The 17,930-nt window shown below is 43.0% G+C and overlaps 1 protein-coding gene across 1 annotated transcript in view; it reads left to right on the forward strand.

Annotated features, from left to right (window-relative positions):
- The first annotated feature begins 4,329 nt into the window (after nucleotides 1-4,329).
- Nucleotides 4,330-17,930, forward strand: part of RASAL1 (RAS protein activator like 1) — a 98,254-nt gene continuing 84,653 nt past the window's right edge. Inside the window, exon 1 of the mRNA XM_063454720.1 lies at nucleotides 4,330-4,970. Within this exon, the coding sequence (XP_063310790.1) occupies nucleotides 4,906-4,970 (65 nt within the window). The 5' untranslated portion in view covers nucleotides 4,330-4,905. The remainder of the gene's footprint in view (nucleotides 4,971-17,930) is intronic.

Below are 17,930 nucleotides of genomic sequence, written 5' to 3' on the forward strand. Positions count from 1 at the left end.
ATCAGGAGCAAGCCTATAAGATGCTCATGAGGTGGTACACCACACCTGCTCAACTCTATAAGATGGGAAAAACAACGACAGACACATGCTGGAAGGGATGCGGTGGCAAGGGCACCTTCATCCACATGTGGTGGGAATGCCCTGAGGTGACTACATTTTGGAAAAGTATCCAAACACTACTTCAAGAGGTCCTCACACGACACATAGACCTAGATCCCTGGGCGATCCTCCTATCCAGACCACATGACTGCCTTTCTAAAAAAGAACAACAACTACTAAACAAACTTACACTGGCGGCTAGAAGGGCACTGGCACAAAAGTGGCTACAGCCCACGGTCCCCACTGACAATGACGTGATAGTTAAAATCAAAGACACTTATCTGATGGACAAACTGACCGCCCAAGTAAGACATACGGAAAAATCATTCCAAAAAATCTGGCAACCATGGGAAATTTATACCAATGAATAATTCCAAAATAACCGAGAGTCGCGGGCTGCGGCTCGGCGTGCTTCCGCCTGCCGGGCGCCCCAACGGGCACAATACCTCCACCTCCTATAACCTCCCCCCCCCCCCCTCAACCGTAACTCCCACCCTACCCTATCCTACCCCCTTCCGGAACGACCGATCAGTACCTCAGAGGGCTTGACATACCAGACCGGTACGACAGTCTCAACTGGGTAGAATAACACACTAAGACGCAAAAGGCGAAAGGTAACTGTGTTAGTATACAGAGAACTACCTTGTAAACACAGAAACTCCGCGCCCACCAACAGAAAGCCAGACCCATATAAGGTTAACTGGTAAATATGATGTGAAATGTAGTACTGAACTTCCATAACCATGTTAATAGTCACTTAGTTTTCTTTTTTTCTTTTATGGTATGTTTAAATTTGATACTTGGGCTACCATGCCCGGATTACGGAAAACCAGCGCCGAGCGGCATAATCCTTTATACTCATGTGTAATGGCACGATATACATCTTGTTAAAACACTGTATAACATGTACATGAAAGGCCCCTGCGTGGGCCATCTACTGTATTTTTTTTGATGCCGTTACGGATGCTGGAACAAAAATAAAGAAATTAAAAAAAAAAAAAACTGGTGTCAGCCCGATACCTTTGAAATGCCCAGGGATGACCTATAGAGGGTACAGGCTGGGAAGACATCAATTTAGAAGGATAATATTATAAAACACTGTTTACATGGTACACAGCTTTTATGCATGTAGTAGAGTTTAATTCCTCATGGTTCAGTGGGTGCTGTTGTCAGGATCCCTGGTGGTCCCAATACAGGAGAATGTGGTCTACACTTCCTGTAGCTACACACCACAGTTCACACTCCTTCCAGTTGACACTCATTCAATGAGTTAGAGTGTTGCCATGGCAAGCCAGCGACGGTGCTCTGACTCATTGAATGAGAGCCATGACTGCGAGGAAGTGCTTACCAAGTGCTTCCTTACAAACTGTAATTTCACATATTGCCACAATCTCAATATATTAAATAATAATTTTGCAAGGGAGGTGGGCTCAACCAGCCTGGATCCCCCTTGAAGGCAGAAGTCTATTTAGAGCCATCAGTGAAGACTCAGTGAACTTCCGCTAAAAATCACTATGTGACACAACAAAATACAATGAAAATACAAGTATCACCAGTCTGAAGCGGCTCCACAACACCTTAAGCAAAAAAAAAAAAAAGATGGACACAAATTGGAATGCAATGTTTGGAGTCGACACCATGCCTTTTTCATGCTAGAAGAAGACTGTGGGTTAAGCCAAAATGTTGCACCCTATGCTTCAATAAATCCACCTGGGGATTTATCCAATTTGTGCCCAGTTTGTCTTTTTCGCATTGGCATACTGCAATTTAATGAACAAACATCTTAAACCAAACATTCTAAAGAGTGGATCATTAATGCATCATTCAGTTTATCATTCACGTGCAAATTATTGGTAAGTTTCTATTGCCAAAAGCATACAGGATATTTAGTCTTCACAAACAAGGCAATGGAATATGCAGTTCTCCAAAGGATGAAAGATTATACGTTTTAAAAAGATTCTATAGGGTCATAAGGTCCACCCCCCACCCTCAGGGCCCTCCTTCCGCTTACCTTTATCCAGCGCTGGGGAACTCTCCTCCTCCTGCCGACATCAGCGCCGAATTCGCATGCGTGGCAAGAACTGTGCGCTCATTCAAACAGCCCATAGGAAAGCATTACTCAATGCTTTCCTATGGACGTCCAGCGTCTTCTCACTGTGGTTTTCAGTGTTTTCAGCTGCAGGGTTAAAACTAGAGGGACCTGGCACCCAGACCACTTCATTTACACAAGCAACGTATACCCTTAATGGAAGTGAATTAGGGATAACAACACACAAAAAGGACTTGGGAATTGTTATAGACAACAAACTATGCAACAATGTGCAATGTCAATCAGCAGTGGCCAAGGCCAGTAGGGTATTGTCATGCATGAAAAAGGGCATTCATTCTCGGGACGAGAATATCATTTTGCCTCTTTATAAATCACTGGTAAGACCACACATTGAATATGCTGTGCAATTTTGGGCACCTGTTCTAAAGAAGGATATTATGGCACTAGAAAAAGTGCAGAGGCGGGCTACAAAATTAATAAAAGGAATGGAACATATCAGCTATGATGAAATGTTAACAAATTTAAACCTATGACGTTTAGAAAAACGTCGCCTGAGAGGGGATATGATAACATTATACAAATATATTCGAGGCCAATACAAACCATTGTGTGGAAATCTATTCACAAACCGGACTTTACACGAGGTCATGCGTTTAGACTAGAAGAAAGAAGATTTCGTCTAAGGCAAAGGAAAGGTTTTTTTTACTGTAAGAACAATCAGGATGTGGAATTCTCTGCCTGAAGAAGTGGTTTTATCAGAGTCCATACAGATGTTCAAACAGCTACTAGATGCATACTTGCAAAAACAGAATATTCAAGGATATAATCTTTCAATGTAGGGTGATAACTGCTTGATCCAAGGATAAATCTGACTGCCATTCTGGGGTCAAGAAGGAATTTTTTTCCTAGCTTGTTGCAAAATTGGAAGTGCTTCAAACTGGGTTTTTTTTTTTTTTTTGCCTTCTTTTGGATCAACAGCAAAAAACATATGTGAGGAAGGCTGAACTTGATGGACGCAAGTCTCTTTTCAGCTATGTAACTATGTAACTATGTAACTATGTAATTTAGCTGAAGTGTCTGGGTGCCTAAAGTGGTCCTTTAAATTGTCTTCCAGCAATTTCCCCTTGTTAAAAAAAGCTTGGCTGTTCCTCACCCAGTTTTATTCTTCCTACACACTGATGATCGATAGCAACTGCTTGGTAGAATTGTTTAGATAATCATGCACATGACTACCTGCCTACAAAGTCTCTGACATTATGTTAATGTACCTAGAAAAATTTATGCTGTTTTGAATCCAATGGGTGGTCACACCAAATATTTATTTGAATTAGATTTTTTCTTCTGTTCACTTACTTTGCAAATTGCTAATTGATACAAATAAACTATTAACAAGTTACTTCAAGCACCATGGATTCTGCAGTGATTTGAAGTGGCTATGGTGTTTGGAGTCTGTATGAGTCGCTATGAAATGTTGCACATTGAGAGTTTAACCCCCTTGCTGTTGGAGATGTAACACTTCATTAGAGAACCATTAGTTATCTCGTTCCGGGCTGGCTAATATCAATTCTGTGCAATTATTTTACCGCCCTCACCAATGAATTGCATCCAAATTAGGGTCGTGGTCCAGCTTTGGCAGTGTAAATAAGATGTATACATGTCGCTGGCCATGGAGATCCCTTGGCAACCTTTGGAGACTCGGGTAAGAGGGTAAACCTGTGCAAAATTGTGCCCCTTTACCGGGAAATGGTATGGTTATAATACATGGAGTAACACTTTAACTTTTCTATTTTTGAAAGCATTCTTACTTTCCATCATCTAACATCTGCCTAAAACTTTTACAGTGTGTGTGTGTATATGTGTGTATGTATGTGTGTGTGTACGTACGTAAGCGTGCGCACACACTCCGATAAACAAACACACAGTTCCCCTTTCTAACATTCCCTGTGTGTTTTTATGCACACATATACATGTCATTAAACCAGAAGCTATGGTTCCCACAGTGTATAGCTTGTATAGATGTTATTTGTCATTGTACAAGGCATGCATTGCAACACAGCTCCATTTATTTATGAACTCCCCATGACATGCTTTCAAGGCTGCTCAGACAGGCAATAGTTAAGCGTTTGAGCCAGCAGCTCGCTGGATGTACTAATGGCACGCAGACAGCATGATTTCTGCCATGAATCCAGCAGGGAGCTTGTTTCATGCAGAGTTCTACACAGGTAAACAGTGACTCCTTCTCATAGCACAAGGCTACCTGCAGGCGGGAGGGGGTTGGGGGGAGCTGTCCCCTCCCCTGCTCCTCTATGCAATGCTCACTGTCACAGTTTGGCGGCAGAGAAATTCAGCAGAAGAGGAGCATTGCTGCTTGTGTGTCTCTGAGCAACCTGTGGCTGGTGTCTCCTACTGAATCCCAGCTTTTTATTGGAGACCTCGTTGCTTACTAGGAGGATAGAAGCCACCTGCAGCGAGAATTCCATTGAGCTGACTGTGAGATGTTTTAGACTCTGTTTTCCTTGCAGTCAGCTAGGGAGAAGGTTTGGAGAATGGGGTCTACGTTTCCACGCATTCCATGAATGGGTCCACAGGGCAGTCAACGATTATAGCTCAAGTGGCAGGACCAGCACACAACAGGATGAGTTGGGGAGAAGCCCAGAGATCCCTGGGAACTGAGACTGTGATTTGTAGAGGCTGCTGGTGACATATCTTCCACACTTGGAGACCCCACTGCAAGTTATTCCCTATAAGGCACAGTTATGGCCAGAAATACTGCCCTGTATTTTAGGCTTGTGGAGGGAAAGAACCTACCAGCTAAAGATGTGTAAGTAAATTATAATTCTAATATATTCTCCTGACACCCTCTTGTGATATTCTCATCCGAAATATTATCTTAATATGTAAAAATGCCTGTCTTAGTAACTTAGAATGGTTTCATATAGTGAAGTCTAATATAAATATGCAATGTTTATTTCTTGCATTGATTTATTTTTGTAAGAAGTTTCAGAGATTTCAACCTCTTATGTCATCTATCTTATTCTACCTCTAAACCATGGTTCTATCTACCGTATTTTAAGTACACCCATGTGGTGATGATTTATGATATCCATTGCTCAATTGACTGTATTTCTTAAACCTGGGCAACATTAAAGTACTTACTGTATTCTTATAAGAAAAATGCATAGACATTGAAATTACTGGAAAATGGCAGCAATATAAGATGGAATGTTGTGTGTCTCTAAAAAGTGGTTCAATATAAATACATAAGATAACTGATTGACATATTTAGTGATGACCCAACTTAAAACACTTAATGTGTCAGCAGTGACTTCCATGGAACTAGGGAACCAGGGCAAGCCCCTGCTTGTGAATCCCCTCCTCCACACAATTATCTCTCTGGATTGTAGGACAGTATTTGTAAGAGGAATTTTGTTTCTAACTTGGCACAGTTTGGTATTCCTATAATATCTGTATTCTTGTCAAGGGTCAGAGAATCTTAGACGTTCCACCTGCTCCAGACCACAACGCGTGTAATGCTCACCCAGTTTTGGAGTGGCAATGTTTGACCAATGTTTGGCCTTGTTCCAACCCCAAGCCATGGCTGAAATGCCATTGCTTTTCATTTGACCTATGTTGAATGTTTTAAAAACAAATGCTTTTTTATTGACGCTTGGACAAAATGTATGCAATTTCTTACCAAGCACTGCTGAAGACCCATATTTTCAGATCTTTTTGTCCTTCTTGTTATGTTAGTTTTTAATCATGTTTTATGTTTTTAAAAGGTGATAAAACATAATTAAGTTATGGAGCAACTGTGCGCTTGCAGGAATTTTATGAAAGAGATTGGAAAGAATAGAACATGAATGCAAAGGATGGATGCTAAAAAAAACCCTGATGCATGCAAAAAAAAAAAACCGAAAATAATGGCTGATTAGTACGTGCCACCTTTTGACTTATGGCATCGTATAGCTACCACTCACCATCGCTCGCTAGTGGCGAGTGGAAAGTTTGAGTCCTGCAGGGTCGAAAAACATTTAAGGGTCTAGAATATGGGAAACAAAGGCCCCACTAGCCATTATCTAATGACCAATCCGTTATTCTGTGTAGACATTAGTAACTCATGAGTAATAAGTAAAATGTGCTGGATATCCTAACTAACCAAGCTTAGTTAGTTGTTCGAGGAAGTTAGGTAAAACCAAATGTTTCAATAGAAAATGTAATATTTTCATAAAGGCCAATCACTTTAAGTACACATTTCTTATAAAATACAAAAAAATGTATATAATACGAATTTTGTACTCATTCATGGGCTATTAATACTTTTTCATATCCATCACCCTTCTACTTATCTACTACGTCATATAGTCATACAACCAACCAATCTCACTTCTATACTGTCAGTTGAATACCCTTAATATTAATACCTTTAATATTCTCTTCTCAGTCATACACCAAACCATACTAACCTTTATACTCTCAGTCATTCACCCGGTCATACTCACTCTTATACTCTGTCATACACCCAACCATACTCACGGCTACACTCTCAGTCATACACTCAACCATACTTACTGTTATACTCGCAGTCATACACTCAACCATACTTACTGATACACTCTCTGTCATACACCCAACCATACTCACGGCTATACTCTCAGTCATATACCTAACAATACTCACTTTTATACTCTCAGTCATACAACCAACCAGTGGTGTATCCTGGTTTTGTGCTGCCCTAGGCAGGACAAAACTCAGGTGCCCCCCCTCCCCCGTGCCATCCCCACCCAACCCTTCCCCCCGCCCTGCCTTCTAAATACACACACACACACACACATTCACTGACAGATACGCATACACTAGCTAACAGAAACACACACTCACTAACAGACACTCACACGAACAGGCAAACACACACACAGTCAGAGACACACACACACAGTCAGACACACACACACAGTCAGACACACACACACACACACAGTCAGACACACAGACACACAGTCAGACACACACACACACTAACAGACACACACACACATTAACAGACACACACACACATTAACAGACACACACTAACAGACACTCACACACACACTAACAGACACACACACTAACAGACACACACTCACTCACTAGCAGACACACACACTCACTAACAGACACACACACACAGTCAGAGACACACACACTAACAGAGAGACACACACACACACTAACAGACACACACACTCACTCACTTAACACATTTTCAAATTTTTAATTTTTTTTATTTAACCTCCCCCCAGCCTCCTTACCTTTGGGAATGCTGGGGGGGGAGGGAGGAAGGGGCTCTTTCTCCCTGGTGGTCCAGTGGCTGCTGGGCGGGCGGCATGGGCGGGCGGACGTCATCTTCCGGCTCCCAGCCTCACTCTGCGGCGCGCGAGGTAGCTGAGCAGACAGCTCAGAGGAAGTGCTCCCTCGCCTGCTGTCCAGCATGTCAGTTAGCTGCAAGGCTAACAAGGCATTTGCCCTGGGCATTTGGGGGTGGCGTTTTTTGCCGCCCCCTGGAAAATGCCGCCCAAGGAAAATGCCTTGTTTGCCATGCGGCTAAAACGTCCCTGCAACCAACTATACTTTTTGCTATACTTTCATTCATACAACCAACCATACTTACTGGTACACTCTTAGTCAGGGCCAGATTAACATAGGGGCTGATGGAGCTGCAGCTCCAGGCCCAGGCCCATGGAATAGGCCCCTTTAAAAAAAAAAAAAAAAACGTTTTTTTTTTTTTTTTTTTTACACACTACTCTTAGGTTTGCCACCTGACTGGTATTTTAAGGCACAACCGGTATTTGAGGCTTCCTGGCCATGACAGTATTGCGATAATACCGGCAATACAAATGCAAATATTTTTCTCAGTATAAACGGAGATTACTCTGCAATACCAGCACCGGACAGTTGGGTTCACTGTGTATGGAGAGGCAGGGATAGGAAGTTACAGCATCTCCCTGCCTCTCTCTACTCACTGATCCACTGGGGAGCAGCTACACAGCACAGATAGTCCAGACAGCAGCTCCCAGCCTGCAGAGACAGACTACAACTCAGGTATGTGAAGGATGAGGGGAAAGGCAGCAGGGAGACATTGGGACACTGAGACACTAGGGGACACATGGGGGACACTGAGACACTGGGAGAGGTGGCGACACTGAGACAATTGGGGACACTGAGAAACATAGGGACACTAAGACACTAGGAGACACTGTGAGACATGGGGTCGCTAAGACACATGGGGATGCTGTGAGACATAGGGAGACACATTGGGACACAGAGACACTAGGGACACAGTGTCTCCATGTCTCCCAGTGTCCCCATGTCTCCCAGCCAGTGTCCCTAGTGTCTCAGTGTCCCCATGGCACCCAGTATCCGCATCACTCCCAGTCTCCCAGTGTCCCCTAGTCTCCTAGTATATGTATCTCCATGTCTCACAGTGTCCCCATGTCTCACAGTGTCCCCAAATGTCTGTTTCACCATGTCTCCCAGTGTCCACATGTCTTCTAGCGAGTGTGTGTTTCCCTAGGTCTCCCAGTGTCCCTATGTCTCACAGTCAGTGTCCCTAGTGTCTGTGTCCCCATGTCTCTGTGTCCCCATGTCTCCCAAGTGTCTCAGTGTCCCCATGTCTCCCAGTGTCCCCATGTCTATGTTCACAAGTGCCCCCATGTCTCCCAGTGTCCCCAAGTGTCTGTGTCCCTAGTGTCTCATTGTCCCCATGTCTCCCAGTGTCCCCTAGTCTCCCAGTGTCTGTGTCCCCATGTCTCCCAGTGTCTGTGTCCCGATGTCTGTGTCCCTAGTGTCTGTGAACCCATTTCTCTCAGTGTCACTATGTCTCCCAGTGTCCCCATGTATCCCAGTGTTTCCATGTCTGTATCCACAAGTGTCCTGCTTCACTGGACACTGCTGTTAGGGGGTATGGATTTACTTGAAAGATGAAAGCATAAATTAGATAAAGAGATTAGCATAGAGTATGTGTTTTCTTATAGCTGCATCCTTTGAGTTTCCCTCCAACACCAAATTCATCAGATACATGACACTTGAGAGGTATGACTGTTTTAGTGTTTTTGGACGATAAGATTCTGTAATTAGGCCCCATCATAATTGTCAGCACCAGGCCCACTGGGCTCTTAATCTGGCCCTGCTCTTAGTCATACACCCAACCATACTTACTGTTATACTCTCAGTCAGACCCCCAACCATACTTACTGTTATACTCTCAGTCATACACTCAACCATACTCATTGTTTTACTTTCAGTCATACACCCAACAATACTGAACAAAAGAGGAAATCCCAAGTATTAGGGTAGATGGAAGGGAGAGCAAGGGCCCTGCCTCCAAAGACCACTAATCGAGGGTGTGCCCATACAGAAGGGTACAAAATTAACTAAAGTCCCATTGCTGCATCATGTAAGTAAACATAAATGAGTACATAAAAAATAAAAAAGTCTTTAATAAGAAGTTAAGTTGCTAAAAACCAAAAATTGGTAAACCAAGGAGGTGCAAATAAACTGTGAAAAAAAGGGAAAGGGGGGGAGGGGTAGAGGGGGTATATATGTGAAAAACACGTGCAACACGCACTAGGTCTCAACCTTACAAGTCAAATAAATTGAATTAAATTGGAGGTCACATAGGTATACCCCTGCGAAGTAATCTACTATATGTGGAGTATATCACAGGGGGACCATATAAAAGCGACAGGCTAGATAAGCCAAGTCAAAATCAGCGGTGGGCTAGTAGTAGTGTAAACAGATGGAGGACTTATAGGTACGTAAGTGAACCTCCCCTGCATAAGCACAGTTTAAAGGCGTAGTGCGGTCACCTTTGTAGACCATACAGTGAGTCGGCCCCTGGTATGAGCTGTCCACCTAGTACGACTAACAGTCAAGGTGGAGGTGTCACCTATATAGTTGTCTGAGGGCAGCAAAAAAGCCAGCGGGTGACTTCTACAGTAAGTTATGTAGGTACAGGTAGAACTGAGAGTCAATGCCACTGTGGAGACACCTCTAAACAGCCCCCAACCTACAAAACACTTAGGAAGGCAAGCTCCATATGTATAAAGTTAAAAAATAATAATTAGAAGCCCTCCTTGTAGTTTCGAGTAAGAGGGGTAGGTAGCCTAAACTCCTAGCTGCATACGATACTAAGAATGCTAGGTAGCCCTGTCCGAACAGAACAGAGTAATTGCGGGCTAACAGAAATAGGAGATATCAGCAGAGGAGTCCCTGAATATAACTCGAAATATAACTGCAGTACCTGAGAGGTACTCAGGAGATATCAGCAGAGGAGTCCCTGAATATAACTCGAAATATGACTGCAGTACCTGAGAGGCAAACCCTAAGGAGGTAGTTAAATAGATGCAAGCCTTCCTAAAGACTTCCTAAAACTGTGCGGCAAAAACGCCAGGCAGGATACAGCCCTAAATCTATTGACCGCTAAGAGACATATCGCTACCAGAGAGACCCAGACATGTTAAAATAAAAAAAGCCCCAACACCCCAGCGTCTAACTCGACGCGCGTTTCGGCGCTATGTGGCGCCTTTATCAAGAGCAGTGAAAGCTACTCGTGCCCCAGCATGGTTTAAATGAGGAAGAGCCCGCCCCTCATGCTACGTCACGCGGCCAATCGGATTCCGCCGCGTCACGGAGGGGGGGGGGGCCTCAGTATAGGACGGACAGGGAGCATGATGCCGGCCGAGGGAGAAAAGGGGGCGGCTGCTCGTTACACTGCCACGTCATAGGGGGGGGGAGACTATTGATGCCTGAAAAAATGTAACAAAAAGTTACAAAGTAAGAACGGCATCAAGAGCCCAAAAGGACAAAATGTTGCCAAAAAAGGTGCTTAATGTAATCACTAATTATGCCGATATAAACATACTCGGCAAGAGGGCAACATATGTGAACTAGAGTAGAGCAATCATAATACAGGTCCCAATAAGTAATTCTAGACACACATAAAGGAGCCCAATATATTCAGATAATAAATGGTAAAGCAGGGAATGAAAACCCCTGTATAAAGTTGGAGTCCTATAGTGTCCTAATATAGATACAGTGACAGTAAGACCTTCCTTGGAGGTAATAGTATTGAAAGCAATGGGAAGATATAAAAGTTAATAGAACATTACCAGAAAAAATGTATGATAGTACATAGTGATGATCGTAATCAAGAATAATAAGCACGTCTAAAGAGCAGGGGTTCAGAGAAAGGGGGAGAAGGAAAAACCTTCGTTCAGACCTCTAGGACTTAAGGTACTGAGCTGGTAGATCCAAAAACACTCCCTTTGTCTAAGGAATCTGTCGTAATCTCCCCGTCTTGGATTCTTTTTAACAAGTTCCAAACCGCAAAAACGTAGTTCCTTAGGATCGCTGTTATGGTGTTCACGGAGGTGTCTTGAAATGGGGTTGTCATTCAGGTTTTTACAGGATCTAATGTGTTCCTGTATCCGTTTCTTGAATGGACGGAATGTTTTGCCCACATATTTCTTATTACATCCGCAGGTCAAAAGGTACACAATGCCAGCAGTGTTACAGTTAAAAAATGAGGTTATTGCGAATTCTTTTGTCCCTGAGGTGTCTTTCACTTTTTTGGAATCCCTCTTAATGAATTTACACGAGATACATCTCCCGCACCCAAAGGTACCAACCAAGGGGGTCTGTAGCCAAGTTGTAGGAGGAGGTCCTGTTTTTAGGTGGCTGGGGGCAAGTAGATCTCTGAGGTTTTTACCCCTCCGGGCTGTGATAGTCACGTTTGGTGCTAGTACCTCTTGGAGGTGTGAGTCATTAGTCAGGAGCGGCCAGAACCGTCTGAGAGAGTTTTTGACACTCTCCCAGCCTGCATCATAAGTTGCAATGAGGCGTATAGTCCCTTTGGTATCTTCTAAATTTTTCAGTGTATTGTCTGTAATCAGATCATTGCGGTCTGAATTGAGGGCTCTCTTGTATGCCCTCTTGAGGCATCTATTTGGGTATCCTTTTGCTTTAAAGAAACTCCTGAGTTCACCTGCCTTGGCTCTATATTCTGTGATAGAGCTGCAGTTGCGTCTCATCCTGAGGTATTGCCCTGTTGGAATGCCTAGTTTGAGAGGCACTGGGTGGAAACTATCCCATCTTAGTAGGTTGTTAGACGCAGATGGCTTACGGTAGAGGGTAGTTTCTATTTTGTTGTTGTCCGTAATGGAGATTGTTAAATCCAAAAAATTTAGTTTATGATCACCAAACTCACTTGTGAATTTTAAGTTTTCATCATTGATATTCAGGATTTGTACAAACTCCTTAAACTCCTCAGAGGTCCCTAGCCACACCATAAACACATCGTCGATGTAGCGACGCCATAAGTAGATGAGGGGGAGGTATTGTGCAACTCCTGTCTGGTTGGATAAGTTTTCCTCCCACCATCCTAGGTGGAGGTTTGCGTACGATGGGGCACAAGCTGTCCCCATCGCAGTCCCCCTAATTTGATGGTAATACTCATTTTTAAAAATAAAATAGTTGTGTGTGAGGATGTATTCTAGGAGTTCCAAACAGAAAGTCGTATGTGCTGAGTTTATCTCCCCTCTTTGTTCTAAAAAATGGCGTATGTGTCTAATACCATTCGAATGCGGGATTGAAGAGTATAAAGCCTCGATGTCAAGGCTGCAGAGTTTTGCTGTGGGTGGTACTTCAAGGTTAGATAGAAGAGCCAGAGTCTGCTTTGTCTCTTCTATCTAACCTTGAAGTACCACCCACAGCAAAACTCTGCAGCCTTGACATCGAGGCTTTATACTCTTCAATCCCGCATTCGAATGGTATTAGACACATACGCCATTTTTTAGAACAAAGAGGGGAGATAAACTCAGCACATACGACTTTCTGTTTGGAACTCCTAGAATACATCCTCACACACAACTATTTTATTTTTAAAAATAAGTATTACCATCAAATTAGGGGGACTGCGATGGGGACAGCTTGTGCCCCATCGTACGCAAACCTCCACCTAGGATGGTGGGAGGAAAACTTATCCAACCAGACAGGAGTTGCACAATACCTCCCCCTCATCTACTTATGGCGTCGCTACATCGACGATGTGTTTATGGTGTGGCTAGGGACCTCTGAGGAGTTTAAGGAGTTTGTACAAATCCTGAATATCAATGATGAAAACTTAAAATTCACAAGTGAGTTTGGTGATCATAAACTAAATTTTTTGGATTTAACAATCTCCATTACGGACAACAACAAAATAGAAACTACCCTCTACCGTAAGCCATCTGCGTCTAACAACCTACTAAGATGGGATAGTTTCCACCCAGTGCCTCTCAAACTAGGCATTCCAACAGGGCAATACCTCAGGATGAGACGCAACTGCAGCTCTATCACAGAATATAGAGCCAAGGCAGGTGAACTCAGGAGTTTCTTTAAAGCAAAAGGATACCCAAATAGATGCCTCAAGAGGGCATACAAGAGAGCCCTCAATTCAGACCGCAATGATCTGATTACAGACAATACACTGAAAAATTTAGAAGATACCAAAGGGACTATACGCCTCATTGCAACTTATGATGCAGGCTGGGAGAGTGTCAAAAACTCTCTCAGACGGTTCTGGCCGCTCCTGACTAATGACTCACACCTCCAAGAGGTACTAGCACCAAACGTGACTATCACAGCCCGGAGGGGTAAAAACCTCAGAGATCTACTTGCCCCCAGCCACCTAAAAACAGGACCTCCTCCTACAACTTGGCTACAGACCCCCTTGGTTGGTACCTTTGGGTGCGGGAGATGTATCTCGTGTAAATTCATTAAGAGGGATTCCAAAAAAGTGAAAGACACCTCAGGGACAAAAGAATTCGCAATAACCTCATTTTTTAACTGTAACACTGCTGGCATTGTGTACCTTTTGACCTGCGGATGTAATAAGAAATATGTGGGCAAAACATTCCGTCCATTCAAGAAACGGATACAGGAACACATTAGATCCTGTAAAAACCTGAATGACAACCCCATTTCAAGACACCTCCGTGAACACCATAACAGCGATCCTAAGGAACTACGTTTTTGCGGTTTGGAACTTGTTAAAAAGAATCCAAGACGGGGAGATTACGACAGATTCCTTAGACAAAGGGAGTGTTTTTGGATCTACCAGCTCAGTACCTTAAGTCCTAGAGGTCTGAACGAAGGTTTTTCCTTCTCCCCCTTTCTCTGAACCCCTGCTCTTTAGACGTGCTTATTATTCTTGATTACGATCATCACTATGTACTATCATACATTTTTTCTGGTAATGTTCTATTAACTTTTATATCTTCCCATTGCTTTCAATACTATTACCTCCAAGGAAGGTCTTACTGTCACTGTATCTATATTAGCACACTATAGGACTCCAACTTTATACAGGGGTTTTCATTCCCTGCTTTACCATTTATTATCTGAATATATTGGGCTCCTTTATGTGTGTCTAGAATTACTTATTGGGACCTGTATTATGATTGCTCTACTCTAGTTCACATATGTTGCCCTCTTGCCGAGTATGTTTATATCGGCATAATTAGTGATTACATTAAGCACCTTTTTTGGCAACATTTTGTCCTTTTGGGCTCTTGATGCCGTTCTTACTTTGTAACTTTTTGTTACATTTTTTCAGGCATCAATAGTCTCCCCCCCCCTATGACGTGGCAGTGTAACGAGCAGCCGCCCCCTTTTCTCCCTCGGCCGGCATCATGCTCCCTGTCTGTCCTATACTGAGGCCCCCCCCCCCTCCGTGACGCGGCGGAATCCGATTGGCCGCGTGACGTAGCATGAGGGGCGGGCTCTTCCTCATTTAAACCATGCTGGGGCACGAGTAGCTTTCACTGCTCTTGATAAAGGCGCCACATAGCGCCGAAACGCGCGTCGAGTTAGACGCTGGGGTGTTGGGGCTTTTTTTATTTTAACATGTCTGGGTCTCTCTGGTAGCGATATGTCTCTTAGCGGTCAATAGATTTAGGGCTGTATCCTGCCTGGCGTTTTTGCCGCACAGTTTTAGGAAGTCTTTAGGAAGGCTTGCATCTATTTAACTACCTCCTTAGGGTTTGCCTCTCAGGTACTGCAGTCATATTTCGAGTTATATTCAGGGACTCCTCTGCTGATATCTCCTGAGTACCTCTCAGGTACTGCAGTTATATTTCGAGTTATATTCAGGGACTCCTCTGCTGATATCTCCTATTTCTGTTAGCCCGCAATTACTCTGTTCTGTTCGGACAGGGCTACCTAGCATTCTTAGTATCGTATGCAGCTAGGAGTTTAGGCTACCTACCCCTCTTACTCGAAACTACAAGGAGGGCTTCTAATTATTATTTTTTAACTTTATACATATGGAGCTTGCCTTCCTAAGTGTTTTGTAGGTTGGGGGCTGTTTAGAGGTGTCTCCACAGTGGCATTGACTCTCAGTTCTACCTGTACCTACATAACTTACTGTAGAAGTCACCCGCTGGCTTTTTTGCTGCCCTCAGACAACTATATAGGTGACACCTCCACCTTGACTGTTAGTCGTACTAGGTGGACAGCTCATACCAGGGGCCGACTCACTGTATGGTCTACAAAGGTGACCGCACTACGCCTTTAAACTGTGCTTATGCAGGGGAGGTTCACTTACGTACCTATAAGTCCTCCATCTGTTTACACTACTACTAGCCCACCGCTGATTTTGACTTGGCTTATCTAGCCTGTCGCTTTTATATGGTCCCCCTGTGATATACTCCACATATAGTAGATTACTTCGCAGGGGTATACCTATGTGACCTCCAATTTAATTCAATTTATTTGACTTGTAAGGTTGAGACCTAGTGCGTGTTGCACGTGTTTTTCACATATATACCCCCTCTACCCCTCCCCCCCTTTCCCTTTTTTTCACAGTTTATTTGCACCTCCTTGGTTTACCAATTTTTGGTTTTTAGCAACTTAACTTCTTATTAAAGACTTTTTTATTTTTTATGTACTCATTTATGTTTACTTACATGATGCAGCAATGGGACTTTAGTTAATTTTGTACCCTTCTGTATGGGCACACCCTCGATTAGTGGTCTTTGGAGGCAGGGCCCTTGCTCTCCCTTCCATCTACCCTAATACTTGGGATTTACTCTTTTGTTCAGTTAATATCTCTCTGGGTTATGCCCATGTATGTTGCCCATATAGTCCTCTTTGACTCCAGAGCTAGTTGTTTTTTTCTAACTCTGTAGTCATTCCTTTTCTTCTATTTACACCCAACAATACTTACTGTTATAATCTCAGTCATACACTCAACCATACTTACTGGTACACTCTCTGTCATACACCTAACCATACTCACTTTTACATTCTCAGTCATACAACTAACCATACTTACTGCTATACTCTCATTCATACAACCAACCATACTTACTGGTACACTCTTAGTCATACATCCAACCATACTTACTGGTACACTCTTAGTCATAGACCCAACCATACTTACTGGTACACTCTCTGTTATACACCCAACCATACTTACTGTTATACTCTTCGTCATACACTCAACCATACTTACCTGTACACTCATAGTCATACACCCAACCATACTTACTATTATACTCTCAGTCATACACCCAACCATACTTACTGTTATACTCTCAGTCATACACCCAACCATACTTACTGTTATACTCTCAGTCATACACTCAACCATACTCATTGTTATAATTTCAGTCATACACCCAACCACACATACTGTTATACTCTGCCATACACCCAACCATACTTACTGTTGGACTCTCAGTCATACACCCAACCATACATACTGTTATACTCTCAGTCATACACCCAACCATACATACTGTTATACTCTCAGTCATTCACCAAGCCATACTTACTGTTATACTCTCAGTCATACACCCAACCATACTCACTGTTATATACTCCGCAACATACACCCAACCATACTTACTGCTATACTCTCATTCATACAACCAACTATACTTACTGGTACACTCTTAGTCATACACCCAACCATACTTACTGCTATACTCTCAGTCATACAACCAACCATACTTACTGTTACACTCATAGTCATACAACCAACCATACCTACTGTTATACTCTCAATCATACAACCAACCATACTTACTGTTATACTCTCAGTCATACACCCAACCATACTCATTGTTATACTTTCAGTCATACACCCAACCATACATACTGTTATACTCTCAGTCATTCACCCAGCCATACCTACTATTATACTCTCAGTCATTCACCTAGCCATACTCACTGTTATACTCTGCAACATACACCCAACCATACTCACTGTTAAATACTCAGTCATACACTCAACCATACTTACTGTTATACTCTTAGTCATACACCCAACCATACTTACTGTTATACTCTCAGTCATACACCCAACCATACTTACTGCTACAGTCTCAATCTTACAACCAACCACCCTTGCTGTTACACTTTCAATCATGCACCCGACAACCCGCACTGCTATACGTTTAGTCATACACCTAAGCATGTTCACTGTTATACTCTCAATAGTATACCCAACCACCATCACTGTTACATTCTTGGTCATGCAAGAAGTTACCTTTATTGTTATACTATTCATGTATCTACCAGGCACCGTCACTCTGTTAGTTTTATAAACAAATCCATAAACCACCCCCACTCATATGACTTCAACCATATCCAATCTCCTCATTTGTATATCCTCATTTATATCCAAGAAGTGATCTTATTCATCTGTTACAATTCAAATATGCAACCACCCTCACTCAGTCTTATTCCCTCATTCATA

This window comes from Pelobates fuscus, chromosome 5, assembly GCF_036172605.1.
Source record: "Pelobates fuscus isolate aPelFus1 chromosome 5, aPelFus1.pri, whole genome shotgun sequence".
Classification (NCBI taxonomy): domain Eukaryota; kingdom Metazoa; phylum Chordata; class Amphibia; order Anura; family Pelobatidae; genus Pelobates; species Pelobates fuscus.